The 22,613-nt window shown below is 44.8% G+C and overlaps 1 protein-coding gene across 1 annotated transcript; it reads left to right on the top strand.

Annotated features, from left to right (window-relative positions):
- The first annotated feature begins 6,500 nt into the window (after positions 1–6,500).
- Positions 6,501–21,954, top strand: LOC142575984 (evasin P1142-like). Its single transcript, XM_075685851.1, has 3 exons — positions 6,501–6,638; positions 17,557–17,644; positions 21,728–21,954. The coding sequence occupies exons 1-3, from the start codon at positions 6,580–6,582 to the stop codon at positions 21,851–21,853; spliced, it is 273 nt and encodes a 90-aa protein (XP_075541966.1). The 5' UTR covers positions 6,501–6,579; the 3' UTR covers positions 21,854–21,954.
- The last annotated feature ends 659 nt before the right edge of the window (positions 21,955–22,613 follow it).

Raw genomic sequence — 22,613 nt, forward strand, 5'->3', positions numbered from 1 at the left:
TTCTCCAACAACCCCGGTCATGTACTAATTGTGGCCATGCCGTCCCTGCAAACTTCTTAATCTCATCCGCCCACCTAACTTTCTGCCGCCCCCTGCTACGCTTCACTTCCCTTGGGATCCAGTCCGTAACCCTTAATGACCATCGGTTATCTTCCCTCCTCATTACATGTCCTGCCCATGCCCATTTCTTTTTCTTGATTTCAACTAAGATGTCATTAACTCGCGTTTGTTCCCTCACCCAATCTGCTCTTTTCTTATTCCTTAACGTTACAACTATCATTCTTCTTTCCATAGCTCGTTGTGTCGTCCTCAATTTCAGTAGAACCCTTTTCGTAAGCCTCCAGGTTTCTGCCCCGTAGGTGAGTACTGGCAAGACACAGCTATTATATACTTTTCTCTTGAGGGATAACGGCAACCTGCTGTTCATGATTTGGGACTGCCTGCCAAACGCACTCCAGCCCATTCTTATTCTTCTGATTATTTCCGTCTCATGTTCCGGATCCGCCGTCACTACCTGCCCTAAGTAGATGTATTCCCTTACGACTTCCAGTGCCTCGCTGCCTATTGTAAATTGCTGTTCTCTCCCGAGACTGTTAAGCATTACTTTAGTTTTCTGCATATTAATTTTTAGACCCACTCTTCTGCTTGCCTCTCCAGGTCAGTGAGCATGCATTGCAATTGGTCCCCTGAGTTACTAAGCAAGGCAATATCATCAGCGAATCGCAAGTTACTAAGGTATTCTCCATTAACTTTTATCCCCAATTCTTCCCAATCCCGGCCTCTGAATACCTCCTGTAAACACGCTGTGAATAGCATTGGAGATATCGTATCTCCCTGCCTGACGCCTTTCTTTATTGGGATTTTGTTGCTTGCTTTATGGGGGACTACGGTGGCTGTGGAGCCGCTATAGATATCTTCCAGTATTTTCACATATGGCTCATCTACACCCTGATTCCGTAATGCCTCCATGACTGCTGAGGTTTCGAGTGAATCAAACGCTTTCTCGTAATCAATGAAAGCTATATATAAGGGTTGGTTATATTCTGCACATTTCTCTATCACTTGATTGATAGTGTGAATATGGTCTATTGTTGAGTAGCCTTTACGGAATCCTGCCTGGTCCTTTGGTTGACAGAAGTCTAAGGTGTTCCTGATTCTATTTGCAATTACCTTAGTAAATACTTTGTAGGCAACGGACAGTAAGCTGATCGGTCTATAATTTTTCAAGTCTTTGGCGTCCCCTTTCTTATAGATTAGTATTATGTTAGCGTTCTTCCAAGATTCCGGTACGCTCGAGGTCATGAGGCATTGCGTATACAGGGTGGCCAGTTTCTCTAGAACAATCTGTCCACCATCCTTCAACAAATCTGCTGTTACCTGATCCTCCCCAGCTGCCTTCCCCCTTTGCATATCTCCTAAGGCTTTCTTTACTTCTTCCGGCGTTACCTTCGGGATTTCGAATTCCTCTAGACTATTTTCTCTTCCATTATCCTCGTGGGTGCCACTGGTACTCTATAAATCTCTATAGAACTCCTCAGCCACTTGAACTATTTCATCCATATTAGTAATGATATTGCCGGCTTTGTCGCTTAACGCATACATTTGATTCTTGCCAATTGCTAGTTTCTTCTTCACTGTTTTTAGGCTTCCTCCGCTCCTGAGAGCATGTTCAATTCTATCCATATTATACTTCCTTATGTCAGCTGTCTTACGCTTGTTTATTAACTTCGAAAGTTCTGCCAGTTCTATTCTAGCTGTAGGGTTAGATGCTTTCATACATTGGCGTTTCTTGATCATATCTTTCGTCTCCTGCGACAGTTTGCTGGTATCCTGCCTAGCGTAGTTACCACCGACTTCCATTGCACACTCCTTAATGATGCCCACAAGATTGTCGTTCATTGCTTCAACACTAAGGTCCTCTTCGTGAGTTAAAGCTGAATACCTGTTCTGTAGCTTGACCTGGAATTCCTCTATTTTCCCTCTTACCGCTAACTCATTGATCGGCTTCTTATGTACCAGTTTCTTCCGTTCCCTCCTCAGGTCTAGGCTAATTCGAGTTCTTACCATTCTATGGTCAGGTGAGGGAGTTCGTTATCGGTTCTGGTCACCGGGATCAGGCCACACTCCAGGCCTGTTTGTGCAATGTTATCAACTCGCGGATTTTTTTTTTAATCCGGTGGAAAATTGCCGGCACCGGGATTCGAACCACGGACCTCTTGCACACGATGCGGGTGTTCTACCTCTACGCCACCGCTGCAAGCTTTTGTATAACGTCTGTCATTTCGCGCAAGACAGGGTATAAGCTAGAGTAAGGCAAAATCAACTTTTCGCAAATGCCGGCTCGTCGTGACTGTGCCCAAAGAAGGACCGTATCACAAGGATTGAAGGGGCATCGCAGTGGACGACATTATAGAAGCATCGTTGTTTTCCCAGCGGTGCGGTTAGGCGCAGGCAGCTAATGCGCAAGCGCAGGCGCATTTTGACGACGTGTGAAGAACGCCCGGAATGAGCGTGTCAAAAAGGAGCGTAAGGTTTCTTCCGTAGAGAGATAAAACTGACCTAAACCTGCAGAGTCATGTCGGGAGGAATTATAAGCAATTGTTAAGAAGGGCAGAACAACGTCCCAGTCACAATGATCTGCACGAACATACATACCAGAGATGTCTTTGATACTTTCAGATGCTCTGTGAGGTCGTTTTTCTGCGGCTGGTACGCCGTTGTCAGCTTGTGCTTTGTAGCGCCGGTGTGAAAGAGGTCCTGGACAGCCTTTGATATGAGATAGCGGCCCCGGTCTGTGAGGATCTATGTAGGAGCGCAGTGGTGAATTATAACGTCTTCGAGGAGGGAGTCGGTGATGTCGGTGGCACAGCTGGTGGGGGAGCCCGAGTGAACGCTTACAAAGTCGTATAGTCGGTAGCGACTGCAATCCCTACATTTCCGCAGGCAGATAGCGGGAAAGGGTTAAGAAGGTCAAGACCAACCCTAAATAATGGCTCCGATGGTACATCAAGAGTTTGAAGGCAGCCAGGTGGGAGTAACGCTGATTTCTTGTGGCACCGGCATTGCTCATAGGAAGCGACGTAACGGCAGACCGGACGGTAAATACCGGGCCAAAAGGAACGATGCCGGGCACTGTCATACGTCCTAGACACTCCGAGGTGATCCGTGGCCGGAGCATCGTGTAGATGTGCGAGGACAGTTTAGCGCATATATGTGGTTATAATCAAGTGCAGTTAAGAACCGCGAGGACGCATGTTGTAGCGGTACAGGGCGTCATTTTACAGCAAAAACATAGGCAGAGAAAAGGAAGGTGTCCATGAACTTTGCCACAGAATGAAGTCTCACAAGTAGGGTCACGGTGTGGCTCGTCTCTGATGTTCTAAAACGCAGTAAGGAACACCACGCTGGTAGATTCACAGGTCTTGGGAAGCTCCGGTAGGTGTACTGGATGGCGCGGCAAGCAGTCAGCATCTTCATGCAATCGGCTGCTTTTATGCACAACTGTACGTGAGTACGGTTGGAGCCGTAGAGCTCACCGACGACACGTCCAATGCCAACCTTTAGCAAGGAAAGCCAGTATATTAGAACCCAATATGAGAATCTTTGATGTCAATGATCGCTCCTGACCTTCCAGCTCACCATGCGGACGCACTTCATTGTCTCCTCGCCTCGTACCGGGACATTTTGGATCACGATTACCGGCCACTGTGTCAGATGTCTGCTGCGAACCACCGAACCAATCCTAAATGCGGTGGCAGTATTCTGCTTAGTATGGACAAAAACCGTAAAAATTACTATCCGCATTATCAGGCCATGTTTTCGAAACACACATAATTGAAAACGAATGACTAAGAGAGTCAGTGAATTTTGCGATGTTCAGTCAGTGAATTCTGTAATGTGGCTCTTGCGCGAACCTCGCGCGTTGATACGAAGGATAGAGCTATTAGATGTAAGCAATGGTTTGACAACTGCTGGTGATAGCAAAGACATGATGAAAAGTATTTGGGGACCAGTGTGCAATCAATACAGATGAAAGGGATTGTATCAATAAGCTGAGCCTACTCGAAGATGTGAACATCAGCCTGCGAGTTTATTCGGAATACCTTGCTATCGGTTGATTTACGGGCGTTAATCTGGCAGTTTTCATTCCGTAGAAACTGCTGTTTGTTCTCTTTTTTGGTGAAAGGGCTTTTTCGAGTAAACGATTGTTGTTGACTGTGAAGTGATCCTTGATGTAAATGGGAGTCTATACTACCAGAAAACTTAATCTGGGAGCATCTTAGACGAGTTTTACGACTTTTTCGATGAAATTCATTCTTATTATCACGTGAACAAAAACGAACAATGACGTTCCTGTCCGACGTCTTACTGGCCATCCGATGAACTATGTCAATGTCCCTAGAAGAAATTAGGCACTCAGTTTCGCCGGCAACCTTCTCCAAAGTCGCAGAGCATTCCTCTCCCTGTGATGATGGAATGCCTTTAATTTCGATGCTACTCATCCAGCTTTACTGTTCCATGTCGGTGATTCTCTTTGTTACCGAGAAGTTAATACTTTGTTAGTAGACGCCAGTTCATTAAATGTCGCTTTGAGGGTGTTATACTGTTTACTCATGAAACACATGCTTTCCCCTATAGAAGCAAGGCTTCCGAATCCCTGATCATCAAACCTCTGCCCGATTTGACACTCATACTGTCTACAAGTGGATCAAGCTTACTGCTAAGCAGTAACTGAAAATGCTCAATTTATCGAGTTCAGTGTTGGTGGGCATCGCACAAGACCGACCAAAAATGAGAGACAGAGTTGTGAACTTGACACACTTTACACATGGACCGCGAAAGACATAGACCGTGAAAATACAGCTTTTATTACTGTTGATGGCCGTTTAAAGTGATGGATGCCGTTGAAAGTCATGACCATTTGAAGCGATGCTGTTTAAAGTAATCGCCTTGCTACGCTTGAACGCATGAGGGACGCTCTCCTGCCCGGCTTTTAGTGGCCAATCTGCCTCTGCTACTTCAATGACGTTATTGTCTTTTCGTCAGCTTTTACACGGCACCTGTATCAAATTGTCACGGGGAGAAGACAGGCTCAAAATATATTTGCAGGGTATTTACCAGGCGCCCACTGGTATACAAGGCACACAACATGGAAGAGGGGCCGCGCGATATGAGCGAGCGTCGTCGTCTTCTCTACTGTCCTCAGTTTCGTCTCTAGCAGTGCTTGGTGACAATATGGAAAACTCTTATTAGGAACAAGAGTGCATTTCACGACGCGTGTTAAGAATGTCTTTTTGAAATGGGTTATTACTGGTATCCGGTGTAACAGGTTTTTCTGGAAATTGGTAACGCAAAAGTATTCTAGCAGATAGGCATGCTATGAGCACTGACTTTATTTATCTTCTGCAGTTGCGACATTCCACCTATCTCATGTAGCATATTCCTTAAACGATTATTATTGATTACTCTAATACAGCGCAGCATCCACTCCTCGCTGTCATGTGTGAATATTATAACTATCTCTGTTAACGTAAATGCATTGTCTATTACAGAATAAACATTACCCGCACCCAATTGCTGGCTTTAGTCCCTATGTCAGTTTTTGGCGATTTCGCCATGTGTTGTACCTTCTAGTGTAAGACGCAGGTAGATTAATATGATGCAATGAATGTAGATACCGATGCACCATTTTCAGAATATGGAAAGATAGAGATATAAGATGCCCAAACAGTATATTAAGATACTACCTAATATGCATATATGTTCTATACGACGCAGTTCTGTTAGTTGAGTTCGTACATGTTCATTATTAGCAAAACGCAATCACGTGCTAAGATGAACACAAGCAAAGCGACAGGTTCAGTATTTACTCGCAACTATTGTTCTATTCCGAAAGGCGGCAATAATTTCATATATAAAGCATATGCTGTTCGTGCATGCGTGGAGACATTGGTGTCAGTACAGGTGTCCCTCAAACTGTCGCCTAATTAAATCATAATCACCTTTTCTAATCAACGGATGTGCCACAAGTGCCTTCTAATCTACTTCATTGATGACTTGAGCGTAAACAGCGCAAAAATACATGACGTGAGAAAGGGTCAGACAACACCATTGCAGTTCGTCCAATGTGAAAAGCCTCGAGCCATCGAACAGGCTGGTGAGCACCATGATGGCTCCTGAAAAAAAAAAAGACATAGCATTACTCGTGGCTGTGAGTAAAAAATAAAAACTAAACCTCATCACTGTGGACTATCTGTTTAGATATTTTTTTTCTTTTGCATGCTGGAAAAGGAAGCTATTTGAAATTAATAACCTCTTTGATGACGATAGCGTCATCAGCATGACGCCCAACACAGACAGATGGACCTGATATCATCAAAGTTTTTTTCTTCTGTAAAAGGCAGCCTAGTAAACACAGTTTAGGTTACTACTGAAAGATCATTGCTTTCGTCAGTTTGTTGTTTTCGCACACCAGCTAACTCCGAGGCCATTACCTTCCACCTTTTGAACAAGAAGTATAAAAGGGCGAAATTTTCATTCCTCCTTTCAGACCACGACTGAGAGACCATTTGATTCGAAATGGCTCTTGCGGTTTCAGTAAAATCAGCAATCTTCGTGGCCTTCATCCTAGAGGCCGTGTAAGTACCACTCATAACCGATACCACATTTATATGGCAGATAATGTGGCTCTGATCAGATATTAGCTTATTTAATGGTCCATGAGGTGTCTTATTGTTGTGCCATTTTTGTTTCTTAATGTTTTGCTAGATTGTTCTAGTATTTTAAGGGAATATAGTAGTAAAATAACAAAAACACTTATTGACAGAATAAACTATTAGTTATATTTATTATTTCCACAGCAGCGGAATATAGTAAAGAGCAACTTATTCTTCTGGGGTAGGTAACTACAATAGGAAAGAAAATAAACTGTGTTGAAGTCGTATAATTGGAAAACAGAAGATAAGTTTGCACCTCAATATTAACAATTTATTCGAGCTCCGTCTGCAGACAGTCTTCCCTCTCAGAATTGTCAAATAACCTAGGCAGTTGTTCTTCCTTCCTGGTCGCGCATTCGTCTTTGTAGCTGTTGAAATGTTCTGCCTCTGGTGTACATAAAATTTGCCAAGATGAGGTTAAATTACCTTTCGTTGGGGTTACTTGTGCACTCGCAATTTAGTGTCCAGTTTAGGCGTCTAGACGCTATGGAAACGAAAGGATATGCTACGATTCCCCTGGAGTGAATGCAGGATTGTTGAAGCAAAGGTCGCTGGTACAGCTGACGACCAGTGCGTCATTGACGATGACCTGTGCGGTATTACCTTAGGAGGTGTCGCTTACTCGGCTCCATCACTAAAGTGTTATGGAGAATTGAACTGAATTGAATTCTGTGGTTTTACGTGTCAAGACTCCCATTTTATTATGAGGCACGCCGCAGTTGGCTTCTCCGGAGTAATTTTGATCACCACGGGATCGTTAACGTGCCCCCATTGGACGGCACTTTGTATTTCATCCGCATAGAAATGTGGCGGCCGCGTCCGCGTTTGATCGTGCGACCTCGTCCTTAGAAGTATTACGCAGACGGGAGTTACAATTCACGTGGTATTTATAGAAGTAAAAGCAAAGCGAGATCCTTAAGGCCAGATGGCTTAAGGGAAACCTGTGAAAGCTTCCCGTCGAAGTCGTCAACTTAATCTCGCTCTCAGCCATCTTCATCCTTCATTCATTAAATCCGTAGGAATAATATTACCTGAAGAATGCATTTGACCCAACATCCGACAAGGCGGTATGGATACTGAGGAACACAGGGTGGCACTGAGGCATGAACGCCGAGGACTGTAGGGAGGTTGAGTAAGAAAATAAGGAGAAAGAATATCGCAAGCTCGTAAGCACTGAAATCAATTCCAAGAATTAACAATGCACTCGAGCTCTTCCGGTGATGTTGCAATACGTGTGGATTACACGCGGCCGTTACGTAGCAAGCGAGGGCACTACTGCGCAACAGGAGCAACACTCTAGCGGCTATCAGACATCTCACAACGCTGGCATGAGGAACTGCGGCTTAAGCGATTTAGAAGGCGCTGCACTTCGATGGTACATGAGATAGGACTGGCAGAATAACGTTGTTTGTTAGTGAGCAGGAGCGCTAGTGTCGGTGCTGATATTATTAATCTCAATAGTGGAGTGAGGACGGTGACCTTGCGATTAAGTAAAGGGTGCGTCGAGATGACTGCGGAAAACATTCAAGCAGAACGTGGCGTTTCTTCGACTTGGCCTTGGCGTTATTTCAGCCAAACGCATTGGGCGTCTCTCGCATCTCTGGAGACTGCCTGAACGTCAGCGCTCCACAATACCACTACAGCACAGCGGCACGGTGGCGCCAACAGGTTTAACACACCTCTTGTACGTGTACGTTTAACATCGTGGCGACATTTAGTTTCGATGCGCTGCATTCCTTGCCACATTCGAGCTGCATTGAAGCAAGCGTAGGTTCTTGTCCGGCCCCCGTATTCAGCCACTTCGACAAAATTTACAAGAACGCATATCACAACGATTGTCAGCGTTATTGGGATTAGCATTCAAGCACAGTAGTGATACCCCACAAAGCTGAAGACTCATAAACAATCGGTGATGGGTGAAGTAGACTGATAATTCTCATCATTCTCATACCCAGGTACTATAGCGCCTAAACTTCCAAACGTCACAAAGAAATATTCACTACTGGCACCCAACCAGCCACAGCCACCTTACACCCGCTGGTCCTGTAAAACTGTGTTCAGCATGATCATCATCATCATCATCAGCCAAGTTACGCCCACTGCAGGGCAAAGGCCTCTCCCATACTTCTCCAACTACCCCGGACATGTACTAATTGTGGCCATGTTGTCCCTGCAAACGTCCTAATTTCATCCGCCCACCTAACTTTCTGCCGCCCCCTGCTACGCTTCCCTTCCCTTGGAATCCAGTCCGTAACCCTTAATGACCATCGGTTATCTTCCCTCCTCATTACATATCCTGCCCATGCCCATTTCTTTTTCTTGATTTCAACTAAGATGTCGTTTACCCGCGTTTGTTGCCTCACCCAATCTGCTCTTTTCTTATCCCTTAACGTTACACCCATCATTCTTCTTTCCATAGCTCGTTGCGTCGTCCTCAATTTCAGCAGAACCCTTTTCGTAAGCCTCCAGGTTTCTGCCCCATATGTGAGTACTGGTAACACACAGCAGTTATACACTTTCCTTTTGAGGGATAGTGGCAACCTGCTGTTCATGATATGAGAATGCCTGCCAAACGCACCCCAGCCCATTCTTATTCTTCTGGTTATTTCAGTATCATGAACCGGATCCGTGGTCACTACCTGCCCTAACTAGATGTATTCCCTTACCACTTCCAGTGCTTCGCTACCTATCGTAAACTGCTGTTCTCTTCCGAGACTGTTAAACAATACTTTAGTTTTCTGCAGATTAATTGTCAGACCGACCCTTCTGCTTTGCCTCTCCAGGTCAATGAGCATGCATTGCAATTGGTCTCCTGAGTTACTAAGCAAGGCAATATCATCAGCGAATCGCAAATTGCTAAGGTATTCTCCATCAACTTTTATCCCCAATTCTTCCCACTCCAGGCCTCTGAATACCTCCTGTAAACATGCTGTGAATAACATTGGAGATATCGTATCTCCATGTCTGACGCCTTTCTTCATAGGGATTTTGTTGCTTTCTTTGTGGAGGACTACGGTGGCTGTAGAGCCGCTATAGATATCTTCCAGTATTTTTAAATATGGCTCATCTACACCCTGATTCCGTAATGCCTCCATGACTGCTGAGGTTTCGACTGAATCAAACGCTTTCTCGTAATCAAGAAAGCTATATATAAGGGTTGGTTATATTCTGCACATTTCTCTATCACTTGATTGACAGTGTGAATATGGTCTATTGTTGAGTAGCCTTTAGGGAATCCTGCCTGGTCCTTTGGTTGGCAGAAGTCTAAGGTGTTCCTGAATCTATTTGCGATTACCTTAGTAAATACTTTGTAGGCAACGGACAGTAAGCTGATCGGTCTATAAATTTCAAATCTTTGGCGTCCCCTTTCTTATGGATTAGGATTATGTTAGCGTTCTTCCAAGATTCCGGTTCGCTCGAGGTTATGAGGCATTGCGTATACAAGGTGGCCAGTTTCTCTAGAACAATCTGACCACCATCCTTCAACAAATCTGCTGTTACCTGATCCTCCCCAGCTGCCTTCCCCCTTTGCATAGCTCCTAAGGCTTTCTTTACTTCTTCTGGCGTTACCTGTGGGATTTCGAATTCCTCTAGGCTATTCTCTCTTGCACTATCGTCGTGGGTGCCACTGGTACTGTATAAATCTCTATAAAACTCCTCAGCCACTTGAACTATCTCATCCATATTAGTAACGATATTGCCGGCTTTGTCTATTAACGCACACATCTGATTCTTGCCTATTCCTAGTTTCTTCTTCACTGTTTTTAGGCTTCCTCCGTTCGTGAGAGCCTGTTCAATTCTATCCATATTATAGTTTCTGATGTCCGCTGTCTTACGCTTGTTGATTAACTTAGAAAGTTCTGCCAGTTCTATTCTAGCTGTAGGGTTAGAGGCTTTCATACATTGGCGTTTCTTGATCAGATCTTTCGTCTCCTGCGATAGCTTACTGGTTTGCTGTATAACGGCGTTACCGCACTCCTTAATGATGCCCATGAGATTGTAGTTCATTGCTGCAACACTAAGGTCCTCTTCCTGAGTTAAAGCCGAGTACCTGTTCTGTAGCTTGATCCGGAATTCCTCTAGTTTCCCTCTTACCGCTAACTCATTGATTGGCTTATTGTGTACCAGTTTCTTCCCTTCCCTCCTCAAGTCTAGGCTAATTCGAATTCTTACCATTCTATGGTCACTGCAGCGTACCTTGCCGAGCACGTCTGCATCTTGTATGATGCCAGGGTTCGCGCAGAGTATGAAGTCGATTTCATTTCTAGTCTCACCATTCGGGCTCCTCCACGTCCACTTTCGACTAACCCGCTTGCGGAAAAAGGTGTTCATTATCCGCATATTATTCTGTTCTGCAAACTCTACTAATAATTCTCCTCTGCTATTCCTAGAGCCTCTGCCATATTCCCCCACTGACTTGTCTCCAGCCTGCTTGTTGCCTACTCTGGCATTGAAGTCGCCCATCAGTATAGTGTATTTTGTTTTGACTTTACCCATCGCCGATTCCACGTCTTCATAAAAGCTTTCGACTTCCTGGTCATCATGACTGCATGTAAGAGCATAGACTTGTACCACCTTCAATTTGTACCTCTTATTAAGCTTCACAACAAGACCTGCCACCCTCTCGTTAATGCTATAGAATTCCTGTATGTTACCAGCTATTTCCTATTTCTATTTCTAGCTATTTCTATTTTACACAAGTGCTGTGTCATTGCCATCGTGCATTTTCGTATCTGAACCCCACACTAGCCTCTGGCTATGGGTTCAGTCAGTGTCTGATAATTTGTATGGCAAGAATAGAAATAAAACAACAACAACAACAACAACAACAACAATCAGGAATCCGACTCCTAGTTCTCGTCTCTCTGCTAAGCCCCGGTAACACAGTACATGCCCGCTTTTTAGCACTGTATATGCTTCTTTTGTCCTCCTAACCTCACTGAGCCCTATTATATCCCATTTACTACCCTCTAATTCTTCCAATCACACTGCTAAACTCGCCTCACTAGATAGCGTTCTAACGTTAAACGTAGCCAGGTTCAGATTCCAATGGCGCCCTGTCCGGAGCCAGGTATTCTTAGCACCCTCTGCAGCGTTACAGATCTGACCGCCGCCGTGGTCAGTTGCTTCGCGGCTGCTGGGGACTGAGGGCCGGGGTTTGATTGTTGTATTCATATAGGAGGTTGTGGCCAAGTACTGCACCAGGGTGGCCAATCCTGCTCTGGTGAGAGAGTGCGTTACCGGTTCTGGTCACCGGGATCAGGCCGCACTCCAGGCCTGTTTGTGCAATTTTCTCAACACACGTTTCTTTTTTTGTATTTCCCGGTAGAGAATTGCGCGGCACCGAGATTTGAATCACGGTCCTTTTGCACTGGAGACGGATACTCTACCGTCCCCGCAGGAGTTAAATTAAAAATTGGATTATGGGTTTTGCGTGACAAAACCACTTTCTGATTATGCACGCCGTAGTGGAGGACTCCGAAAATTTCGACCACCTGGGGTTCTTTAATGTGCACCAAATTCTAAGTACACGGGTGTTTTCGCATTTCGCCCCCATCGAAATGCGGCCGCCGTGGCCGGGGTCCGATCCCGCGACCTCGTGCTCAGCAGTCTAACACCATAACCACTGAGCAACCACGGCGGGTCCCGCAGGAGTTGTACGCCTCATTTAAACTACAGTGGTGCCCTATTTGATCAGTCAAGGTGGGCCAATCTGAGCTCGGTTATACCGCATGGATGGCACTCGACTAGAGAACCTGGTATTTATGACTTGCACATGTGTGGCCACACATAATTGAGGATATATAATTTTTTTAGGAGGGTCTCCGTACAGTGATAAAATGAAGGAAAAGAAATTAAAAAGAAAGAAAAAAAGGGGGAAAAAAAGGAACATAACTTCTAATTTGAACTCGTGATCCTTCAATGTTGCCCGGAAAGGTAGCTCAGTCGGTTGGTTCGTCAAGCCAGCGGTTACTTTCAAGCGCCATAGCTCCTGCTCCGAGCCTCATACTTATGTGGAAAGGGGCTGATGTTGTCCGCGACAGTCGATTTTTATAGTGGTTGGATAGTGGTTGGAAGGCATACTATCTTGGAAAAAATGGCCGCCTGAGGAGAAGAGCGAACTCGAGCGGCTTTAGAGACTAGGAAAACTGCCTTAAAATATTTAGACTTGAGGGGAAAGCTTTGTTAACGAACAATAACACGGCAATCAGCACTCGAATACGACGAGAGAAATTATTGAGACGAGGAAAATTCCGTTGAAAGAAATATGGTTTGCGCGACAAATGCTTGTAAGTATTGAACCTCTTAAAAGATGAGGGGGGAAATATGCGCTCACCGAGAGGGCATCGTCCGCGCGAGACCACCACCAGGCACCTTACTGAGATGTGGAGAGCTTCGCGGCCGGAACGAAGCCTCCCCTCTCCGCCGGCCAAGCGTGCAAAACGCGCTATCCGATCGCTCAAGGTTGCGCAGGCATAGTATAGCTCTAGCGTCTAGGAAAAGCTTTAACAGGTGCGAGGGCGGCACACATAGCGTGGGAAGCTAGCCCCCGGAATAGCTATCTCAAGTACTGCTGCTGGCGAGGGCGAAATACCTTCGTGTAATTATAATAACCCTAATAGGACTTCTTTCAAAGAAAAAAATAAGAAAAAAAAGGAAACGGCTCAGAAGGCTATACTTCGAGAGCTATGACTGATGCTTTTCTATATATATGTATTCCTCTCATCTATGGGATCGCATGCGCGCGCCGTTGCTTTGTCTCTGCGTGTTGTAGTTAAGAAAGCCAGTTTAAGGGCAGAGAAGAAGAAAGGGGAGGAAAGCAATATTGCAGCGCCGTGGTTTTAAAGCGCAACCGTGGTAGGGAAACGGAAGGCGATATAAGCATGCGTGTCCATGATACGCACACTACAAACTCCCTTACAATATTTAGACTTGAGGGGAAGCTTCGTTAACAAACTATAACACGGCAATCAGCACTCGAAGGTAATTATAACCCTAATAATAATTGTAAATATTCATCTCATCTATAGGATCTAAAGCGCGCGCTGTTTCTTTGTCTCTGCGTGTAGTACTTAAGAGAGCCAGTTTAAGGGCGGAGAAGAGGGAAGGAAAGGAAAGTCTCTGAAGCAAACTTGCAGCGCCGTGGTTTTAAGAGGAAGCTTTAGCTCGGGCCCAACTCCGACGCGGCCTATTCAAATACATGTAAAACGCAAAAACGTTTTTATGAGGTAACCCCTGTACCGATTTTGATGAAATTTGTTGCATTTGAAAGAGAAAGTTAAATTCTAGTGACTGTTGGAAGCCGAATTTTGATTTAGGACTTGAATTTTCTTAAAACGATTTTCAAATATTTGACCGTTAGAAAAAAATAGAAGCACGAAGTTTACAAATTCATAGCTCTGCATCAAGAACTGATATCGCGGTTCTGTCAACGGCATCTATTAGATCATTCAAAGCGGACAAATTCAATATGTCATTTTACATCTTACGTGAATTTGTTACGTTGGTTACAACGGTTTTGCAAAAGTTGTACTTTCCTATGATTAATTTTTTTTATATTCATGTGTAACATATCAATTTTGTCCGCTTTAGATGTACTATTAGATGCAATTCACAGAATTGTATTATCATTGTTAGTGGTTGAGTTACAGAGTTGTAAACTTGATAGTTTCGTTTTTTGAAAATGTTCGATTTTTGCCAATTTTTAATAAAAAATTGACGACCTAACTCAAAAATTCGAAACCAACAGTCACTAGATTTTAGGTTTATCTTTTAAGTGCAACAAATCCAGTCAAATTTGGTGCTGTGGTTGCTGAGAAAAACGAATTCTCCTTTTACATGTATTTAGATAGGAGCACTCGAGCTAAAGCTTCCTCTTAAAGCGCAACCGTGGTAGAGATACGGAAAGGCGATATAAGCATGCGTGTCCATGATACGCACACGACAAACTGCCTTAGAATATTTAGACTTGAGGGGAAGCTTCGTTAACAAACTATAACACGGCAATCAGCATTCGAATATAATTATAACCCTAATAATAATTGTAAATATTCATCTCATCTATAGGATCTAAAGCGCGCGCTGTTTCTTTGTCTCTACGTGTAGTAGTTAAGAGAGCCAGTTTAAGGGCGGAGAAGAGGGAAGGAAAGGAAAGTCTCTGAAGCAAACTTGCAGCACCGTGGTTTTAAAGCGCAACCGTGGTAGAGAAACGGAAAGGCGATATAATCATGCGTGTCCATGATACGCACACGACAAACAGCCTTACAATATTTAGGCTTGAGGGGAAGCTTCGTTAACAAACTATAACACGGCAATCCGCACTCGAATATAATTATAACCCTAAAAATAATTGTAAATATTCATCTCATCTATAGGATCTAATGCGCGCGCTGTTTCTTTGTCTCTGCGTGTAGTAGTTAAGAGAGCCAGTTTAAGGACGGAGAAGAGGGAAGGAAAGGAAAGTCTCTGAAGCAAACTTGCAGCCCCGTGGTTTTAAACCGCAACCGTGGTAGTAAAATGGAAAGGCGATATAAGCATGCGTGTCCGTGATACGCACACGACAAACTGCCTTACAATATTTAGACTTGAGGAGAAGCTTCGTTAACAAACTATAACACGGCAATCAGCACTCGAATATAATTATAACCCTAATAATAATTGTAAATAGTCATCTCATCTATAGGATCTAAAGCGCGCGCTGTTTCTTTGTCTCTGCGTGTAGTAGTTAAGAGAGCCAGTTTAAGGGCGGAGAAGAGGGAAGGAAAGGAAAGTCTCTGAAGCAAACTTGCAGCGCCGTGATTTTAAAGCGCAACCGTGGTAGAGAAACGGATAGGCGATATAAGCGTGCGTGGCCATGATACGTACACGACAAACTGCCTTACTATATTTAGACTTGAGGGGAAGCTTCGTTAACAAACTATAACACGGCAATCAGCACTCGAATACGACGAGAGAAATTATTGAGACGTGGAAAATTCCCTTGAAATAAATCTGGTTTGCGAGACAAATGCTTGTATGTATTGAATCTCTTGAAAGATGAGGGGGGAAATATGCGCTCACCGAGAGGGCATCGTCAGCACGAGACCACCACCAGGCACCTTACGGAGATGTGGAGAGCTTCGCGGCCGGAACGAAGCCTTCCCTCTCCGCCGGCCAAGCGTGGAAAACCCGCTTTCCGATTGCTCAAGGTTGCGCAGGCATAGTATAGCTCTAGCGTCTAGGAAAAGCTTTAACAGGTGCGAGGGCGGCACGCATAGCGTGGGAAGCTAGCCGCCGGAATAGCTATCTCAAGTACTGCGGCTGGCGAGGGCGAAATACCTTCGTGTAAATATAATAACCCTAATAGGACTTCTTTCAAAAAAAAAGGAAACGGCTCAGAAGGCTGTACTTCGAGAGCTATGACTGATGCTTTTCTATATATATGTATTCATCTCATCTATGGGATCGCATGCGCGCGCTGTTGCTTTAAATTGTCTCTGCGTGTAGTAGTTAAGAGAGCCATTTTAAGGGCGGAGAAGAAGGAAGGAGAGGAAAGTAATATTGCAGAGCCGTGGTCTTAAAGCGCAACCGTGGTAGGGAAACTGAAGGCGATATAAGCATTAGTGTCCATGATACGCACACGACAAACTGCCTTACAATATTTAGACTTGAGGGGAAGCTTCGTTAACAAACTATAACACGGCAATCAGCACTCGTATATAATTACAACCCTAATACTAATTGTAAATATTCATCTTATCTATAGGATCTAAAGCGCGCGCTGTTTCTTTGTCTCTGCGTGTAGTAGTTAAGAGAGCCAGTTTAAGGGCCCCAATTCGAATAAGGCGCGATTGAATACGCGTCCTCTTCAGGAGTAAAACATTATTTTCCTTGCGAGCTAGAGGAGTGCGTCTCCTAACTGTAATTAGTCGGAGATAAAATTTCCGTTTGTTTTTTTAAAACAGCCGGCCACGTAAGTTCCCTTTTTTTTCCCGAAGAAAAAGCGTCGTTTCAGGTGTTAGATAGCAGGCAGTAGCAGCACACCAAATAGTTCCCTTTAAGTTCGCAAACCTAATTGTATTAAAAATAAAAACTTAACTGGCAAACGCCTCAATTGTGTTTTCCAGCAGGTAGCCTGGTGCTCTAACCTTTAAGCTAATCGCATACATACCGTACTTCACTCGTGCCAAAGCCAACTAGCCATTTGGCACGTCGGACGTGAGAAAAACGGGCCAATCCTTAGAATTTTTCTCTCGAGGAAGCTAGCGCTTTTAGGCACTGTGTTAGAATGCACCCGCCTTCGGATCTTTCAGCAGCTAACGCTATATTGAAGATACGCGACATTCTGGAGCATTCCCGATTAGTCATGGTTGAGCAGACTCGAATTTTTATTTCAGGGTGTACAAACGTCATTGTAGCTTTAAAATAGACCATGTGACCGAAACGAGGTGCGAGGTGAATTAGGAAAATGTGCTTGTCTCGCGAGTGCCCGTTCAGTATCTTTGTCGAACCAAACAATCACCATGTTGTGAACTTGCGTCAAATGATCGGAAAAGAAATTATGCTATCGCCGTCACACGATTGTCGTCGTCGCCGTCGGTGAAGTTGTCAAACGCCAGCTTGCGTTGCAGACATCCCTGCTTGCCTTACACAGAAAGATTTTATTAAAAAGCTTTGTCGAACCTTAAAAGATTCTGGAAACCCAGCCACCATTAACATATTTCGCATAAAAACGATTACCACAGTGCGTGTGTTCTGCGTATTTATTTTTACCTGTTCCTTCATCTGCGTATTGAACACTCCTTAACGCGCTTTGTTTTATATAACTAAAGAAAGATGTACACCTCTGAAATCATTGCAGGTTCATTGGATTCAGCAGACCAGACGCTACGCCAAGCTCGACTGAACCCTCCGACTCAAACTTTACCGTGGAGAGCTGCAATCAAACGGTAAGTCGGTGAAGTGCATACCGAAATTATTGCTTTTTATTTGAACTTAGTGAGATTCATTCATTGCAATTAGAATTAGAGCATTTGAAGAATATGTGAATTCAAGTGAGGAAGATTTACCATCACATACTATATACATATAAACATATATGTGTATATATATACCCGAGAAAGAGAGTGAGAAAGGGAACAGAGGGGATTCCAATTTTCCTAACTCAAAACGAGATCAATCCAACATATAACAGTAACGAAACAAACAGGTTTAATTAGTTGCTTTAATTGACACATACAAATGATAAACAAAGGGCAGTGAAAGTAAACGATAAAACAACCGACTGAAGGCAGGTTGTGAGATTACTTCGTATTACACGTGGGTTTCTATCCCACCTGCGTCTAGTGGTCTTTTCGCCTGTATTCTTTCGCCTCTATTCGTCACTTCCACATTTCGAATAAAACAAATCACCCTACAGTTTCCTTGACGTCATTATATGTTGCTTTCATATGTTTGTAACTACATACGTACATACATACATACATACATACATACATACATACATACATACATACGCGTATTTATTCGCGTATAACCCGCACCAAAATGTGAAAAAACGCGTTTAAAAAGTGGGGGTGCGGGTTATCTGCGAATTTTTTCCTTGGGAGGGGGGGGGGGTCGGCTTCACCGCAATGTGCGGCGGCCTCCCCGTGTAGTCCGCCATCCCCATCGTCATCGACGCTTGTCAAGCCGATGAAGGGCCAACGAAAGGCCAGCATTGTTGAGCCTCGCGTTAGGCGCTGTTTAGTGTACTTACCCCAGTTTGCACTGTTTGCCTGCTTTGTTTCGGCATCATGAGTGCGACTCGACGGCAGTGTTTCACAGCGAAAGAGAAGCTAAAGATTATAGCCGCTGCCGAAGAAATCGGCAACAGAGCTGCTGCAAGACAGCATGACGTCGACGAGTCGTGCATTCGCGACTGGAGGAAGAAAAAAGAGAGTCTCGAAGCAACGAACCGGAACAGGCGAGCGTTTCGGGGTCCGAAGACTGGCGCGTACCCCCACCTCGAGACGCAGCTTGCGAAGTTCATTGAGGAGCAGAGAAGTCGTGGCCACGCTGTTTCGACTGAGATGGCGCAAATGGAAGCCCTGAAGTTGGCCCGGGAATTGAACATTCCACGTGAGTTTCGTGCAAGCCGTGGATGGCTTCAGCGCTTCATGCGAAGACATGGATTTTCTATGCGGCGGCGAACAACCATGTGCCAGCGGCTTCCTGAAGCCTACGAGGAAAAGTTGTTGAACTTTCAACGATATGTGATCGCACTTCGGAAGGAGCACAGCTATTTGCTGTCTCAGGTGGGAAATGCTGATCAAACACCTGTGTACTTTGAGATGCCGATGGACACGACCATGGAAAAAAAGGGCTCCAAATCAGTCAGCGTGCTGACCGGCGGAAATGCCAAGCTGCGCTGCACAGTCATGCTATGCGCTTTGGCTGACGGCACGAAACTGCGCCCGTATGTGATTTTCAAACGCAAGACGCTACCTAGCATTCCACTGCCCCCAGGAATCGTTGTGCGTGCGGAAGAAAATTCGTGGATGAACAGTGGCCTAGTCGGTGACTGGCTTCGAGTAATCTGGGAGCGAAGACCAGGTGCCTTGCTGGCACGCCGGTCGATGCTCGTACTAGATTCCTTCAGAGGCCACTGCACTGATGCGGTGAAGGCTCGCCTTGCCGAGACCAGCACCGACCTCGTCATAATACCTGGCGGCATGACGTCCATGCTACAGCCACTCGACGTGTGCCTGAACAAGCCGTTCAAGGCACACGTGAAGCGGCTGTATGCCCAGTGGATGGCCGACGGCATGTACGCCCTCACACCGACGGGACGCGTGCGAAGGCCTGATATTCCATTGCTGTGCCAGTGGATCGTGGATGCGTGGAAAGCGATACCGGCCGATTTGGTGCGCAAAAGCTTTAAAAAATGTGCGATCAGTAATAGTCTGGATGGTTCCGAGGACGACTACGTCTTTGAGAGTGGCGATGAAGCCTCGGATGGCAGTAGTGAGAGCGGCGTCGATTAAGAATCGGATAACCAGTGACGTGGTGGCGGTCGTTTGAATAAATGTTCTGAAAACGAAATGATCACTGAGTGTGAGTTGCATCTTTCTAGCGCTCATTTTTTTTTTCAGGTAAACGTGCGGGTTATACGCGAGTTTTTTTTTTTCCGCCGAGTTCAAAGTTAGGGGTGCGGGTTATACGCAGGGGCGGGTTATACGCGGGTAAATACGGTACATACATACATACATACATACATACATACATACATACATACATACATACATACATACATACATACATACATACATACATACATACATACATACATACATACATACATACATACATACATACATACATACATACATGCGACGGGTCGGGTGGGTCGCAGATAAGTCGCAGTGGTAAGATTACTTGTCGTTTAAGTGCGAAAACGGCCGTGTATCGCCGATTGGGTGCACCTTGAAGAACATCAGGTGGTCAAAATTAGTACGCAGTCCTGAATTACGGCATTCCTCGTAATCAGATCATTCTTCTGGCACGCAAAACCGCAGAATTTCGGAAGCTTTGTTTCTTATTTCCTCAGTCGGTGGCCGAAAGCAAACTCGAGCCTATGCACGCGCCCTCGGTCGTGATGTGCTAGATGCATCATGCGTATGACGTCAGAAAGAGCTAGCTTGCGTTGGCATGAGATATCGTGCTTAGAACCATGGCCCGAATGGAAAATAAGAAAAAAGAAGAATTTAGTCCGAATGGTTACAGCATGGCGCTGGTCGCGCAAGTAGGCCGAGTTATACCATCCCATCTTGAGGCACTTCGTTCTTTATGGATGGATGAATGCAAAACTTTAATGACTTCTTTCTTTATGCGAAAATATTTTTTTACAAAAATCCCAGGTACACTGCGCAAAATAGTAGGTAAGTAAGTAGGTAGGTAAGTCCCTGTGTGGTTTTGTTGAGGGCCTCTTCAGAGAAACAAAATTGGAATGTCCAATGATGGGACGGAACCCACGTCTCCCAGCACGGAAGACCGATGCTCCAACCACCAGGCATGGCTCGTACGGATATTTCTTCAGCAGACGATCTTCTCAAAAATGTCTGGTGCCTGCTACGCCTGCAATTTTCTCGAATTCATCCCTGGAGATAAAAGAGTGGAGGAGTGTAGTACCAAAATGATAACAACAGATTGTGCGGCTTAAATGTTTCCTCAGCCAAGCCAGGGTGCAGTATCACTACTAGTTGGCGTACTATCCACAGGCGTCGTGGAAGGAGCGAACCTCCGGCCCCTGCTGACGCCTTTCATTAAAAAAAGAGCGCTAGACAAGCAAAATGCGACAAGGTCGAGAAACTTGAATAAACAATTTTTTGTATTAACATTGCAACTTCATATATCAATAATACAGTGCCTTACAAGGTTTTATGTGTATATACGCTGTTGATGCACCTAAACTTTATGATGCACCTAAATGTTAGGAGCAGGTATACCAGGCAGTTGTGAATTAACGTCTGCAGGAGGACCCAAAAAGAGGCCCATTTGAGAGGCTTACCTGCGCTCGTAGGAGAAAATAACCCTTGACATAGTCTTCATTGACGTGCTCAACAATAAACATCGGTGTTGAGGTATCGGGACATAAGGCTTCTATTCCAGCGAGAAAAACGTTAATTGTTGAATTTTAAGGACAATTCACTACCACTCAGATTTCAGGCTCGTTGCATTTCCCTTCCAAAAAACGGCTTGAATAGCAGGAAAAAAACCACTTTGCCATGCGCGTTTCATTCATCAACGGAGGCCATGATGTTTGAACTGAAATTTATCCTGGTTTTCTTGACACATACTCAGCGTGGTCGCGGGAAAGGAGAGAATAAATACGGTAAATAAAAGGCGGAATTATGAATAAGCTTCTTGGCTCTGTATAATACATGGCAAAAATGTATTTTTTGTGAGCCATATATATGCGACCACTCGCGCCCGCGCCTATTATTCACGATATACGCAAACTTACCTGGCAATTATGTTTTCTTGTCTTCCAGTGCAATCCTTCTCAAAATCGAAGTTGCTCGGACAACGAGTGCTTCTGCGTACTTTTGAACAACAGCACTGAAGGGCATTGCTACACCTGGTCATGGCCAGGAATGAATTCCAGTGAGATGCCTTGATACGATGAGATAGCGGCGGCCATGCCAAGATTATAGAATAATGAAAAATAAAGTACATTTTTCATTCACGACCGTTCTGAATAAAGGCCATATAAGGTAAATGTATTCCATTCTGAATTTATACCAAACTGCGGACGCCAGATTTACGTAACTCCTAATGACAGCATCGGACTGTGACCCGCAACGTTCTTTGAATGAACAATCAAACACTGTCCTCGTTTGTATGAGGTAACATTGATATGCCTAGTAAGCAATTAGCATTGCCTGCTATGACAGGTCTTTCTCATCCAATTTAATAGACAGCTTTAGTACTGCATACATTGCGTACGCAACGGCGGTGCGTCCGTAAGATCGCTACGTTCTGCAAACTGCGCATGTGCAGAACGCAACACGAACAGTACATTATGCGTACGCGGCCGCTGCGTACGCGCGCATCCGATCCTTGCGTTCGTACGTGGGGAGCCTTGCATGCTACTCTCGTGGTTATCGTTTGTTTGGGAGAGCGTGACACAAAAGAGTTTCGCAAAATGGCGGCATCAAAGGCGACCAGCAGAAGGCTGTACCTTAATGGCCTAAGATTTGCCTTTGCTACGCGCGCAGAAGCCATTCCCGATTCTTGCACGGTGAGAATGCAAAGCAAAAGATAGGAACTTTGCTTTTGAGAGAGCGTTCAGTGTGCGCTGTTTGCGCGAAAGGCTCGACCTCCTGTTGGCGCCGTTGCGCAAATGATTATGCCAGGCTCAGAAAGCGAGTACTCGGT

The sequence above is a fragment of the Dermacentor variabilis genome, chromosome 3 (assembly GCF_050947875.1).
Source record: "Dermacentor variabilis isolate Ectoservices chromosome 3, ASM5094787v1, whole genome shotgun sequence".
NCBI lineage: Eukaryota > Metazoa > Arthropoda > Arachnida > Ixodida > Ixodidae > Dermacentor > Dermacentor variabilis.

Bases quoted from the DNA above. Each gene is read 5' to 3' on its own strand.
- LOC142575984 (XM_075685851.1), top strand. From the start codon at position 6,580: ATGGCTCTTGCGGTTTCAGTAAAATCAGCAATCTTCGTGGCCTTCATC. The intron at 6,639-17,556 runs GTAAGTACCACT...AAATCATTGCAG, and splicing joins GCCTTCATCCTAGAGGCCGT to GTTCATTGGATTCAGCAGAC. The intron at 17,645-21,727 runs GTAAGTCGGTGA...CTTGTCTTCCAG, and splicing joins TGGAGAGCTGCAATCAAACG to TGCAATCCTTCTCAAAATCG.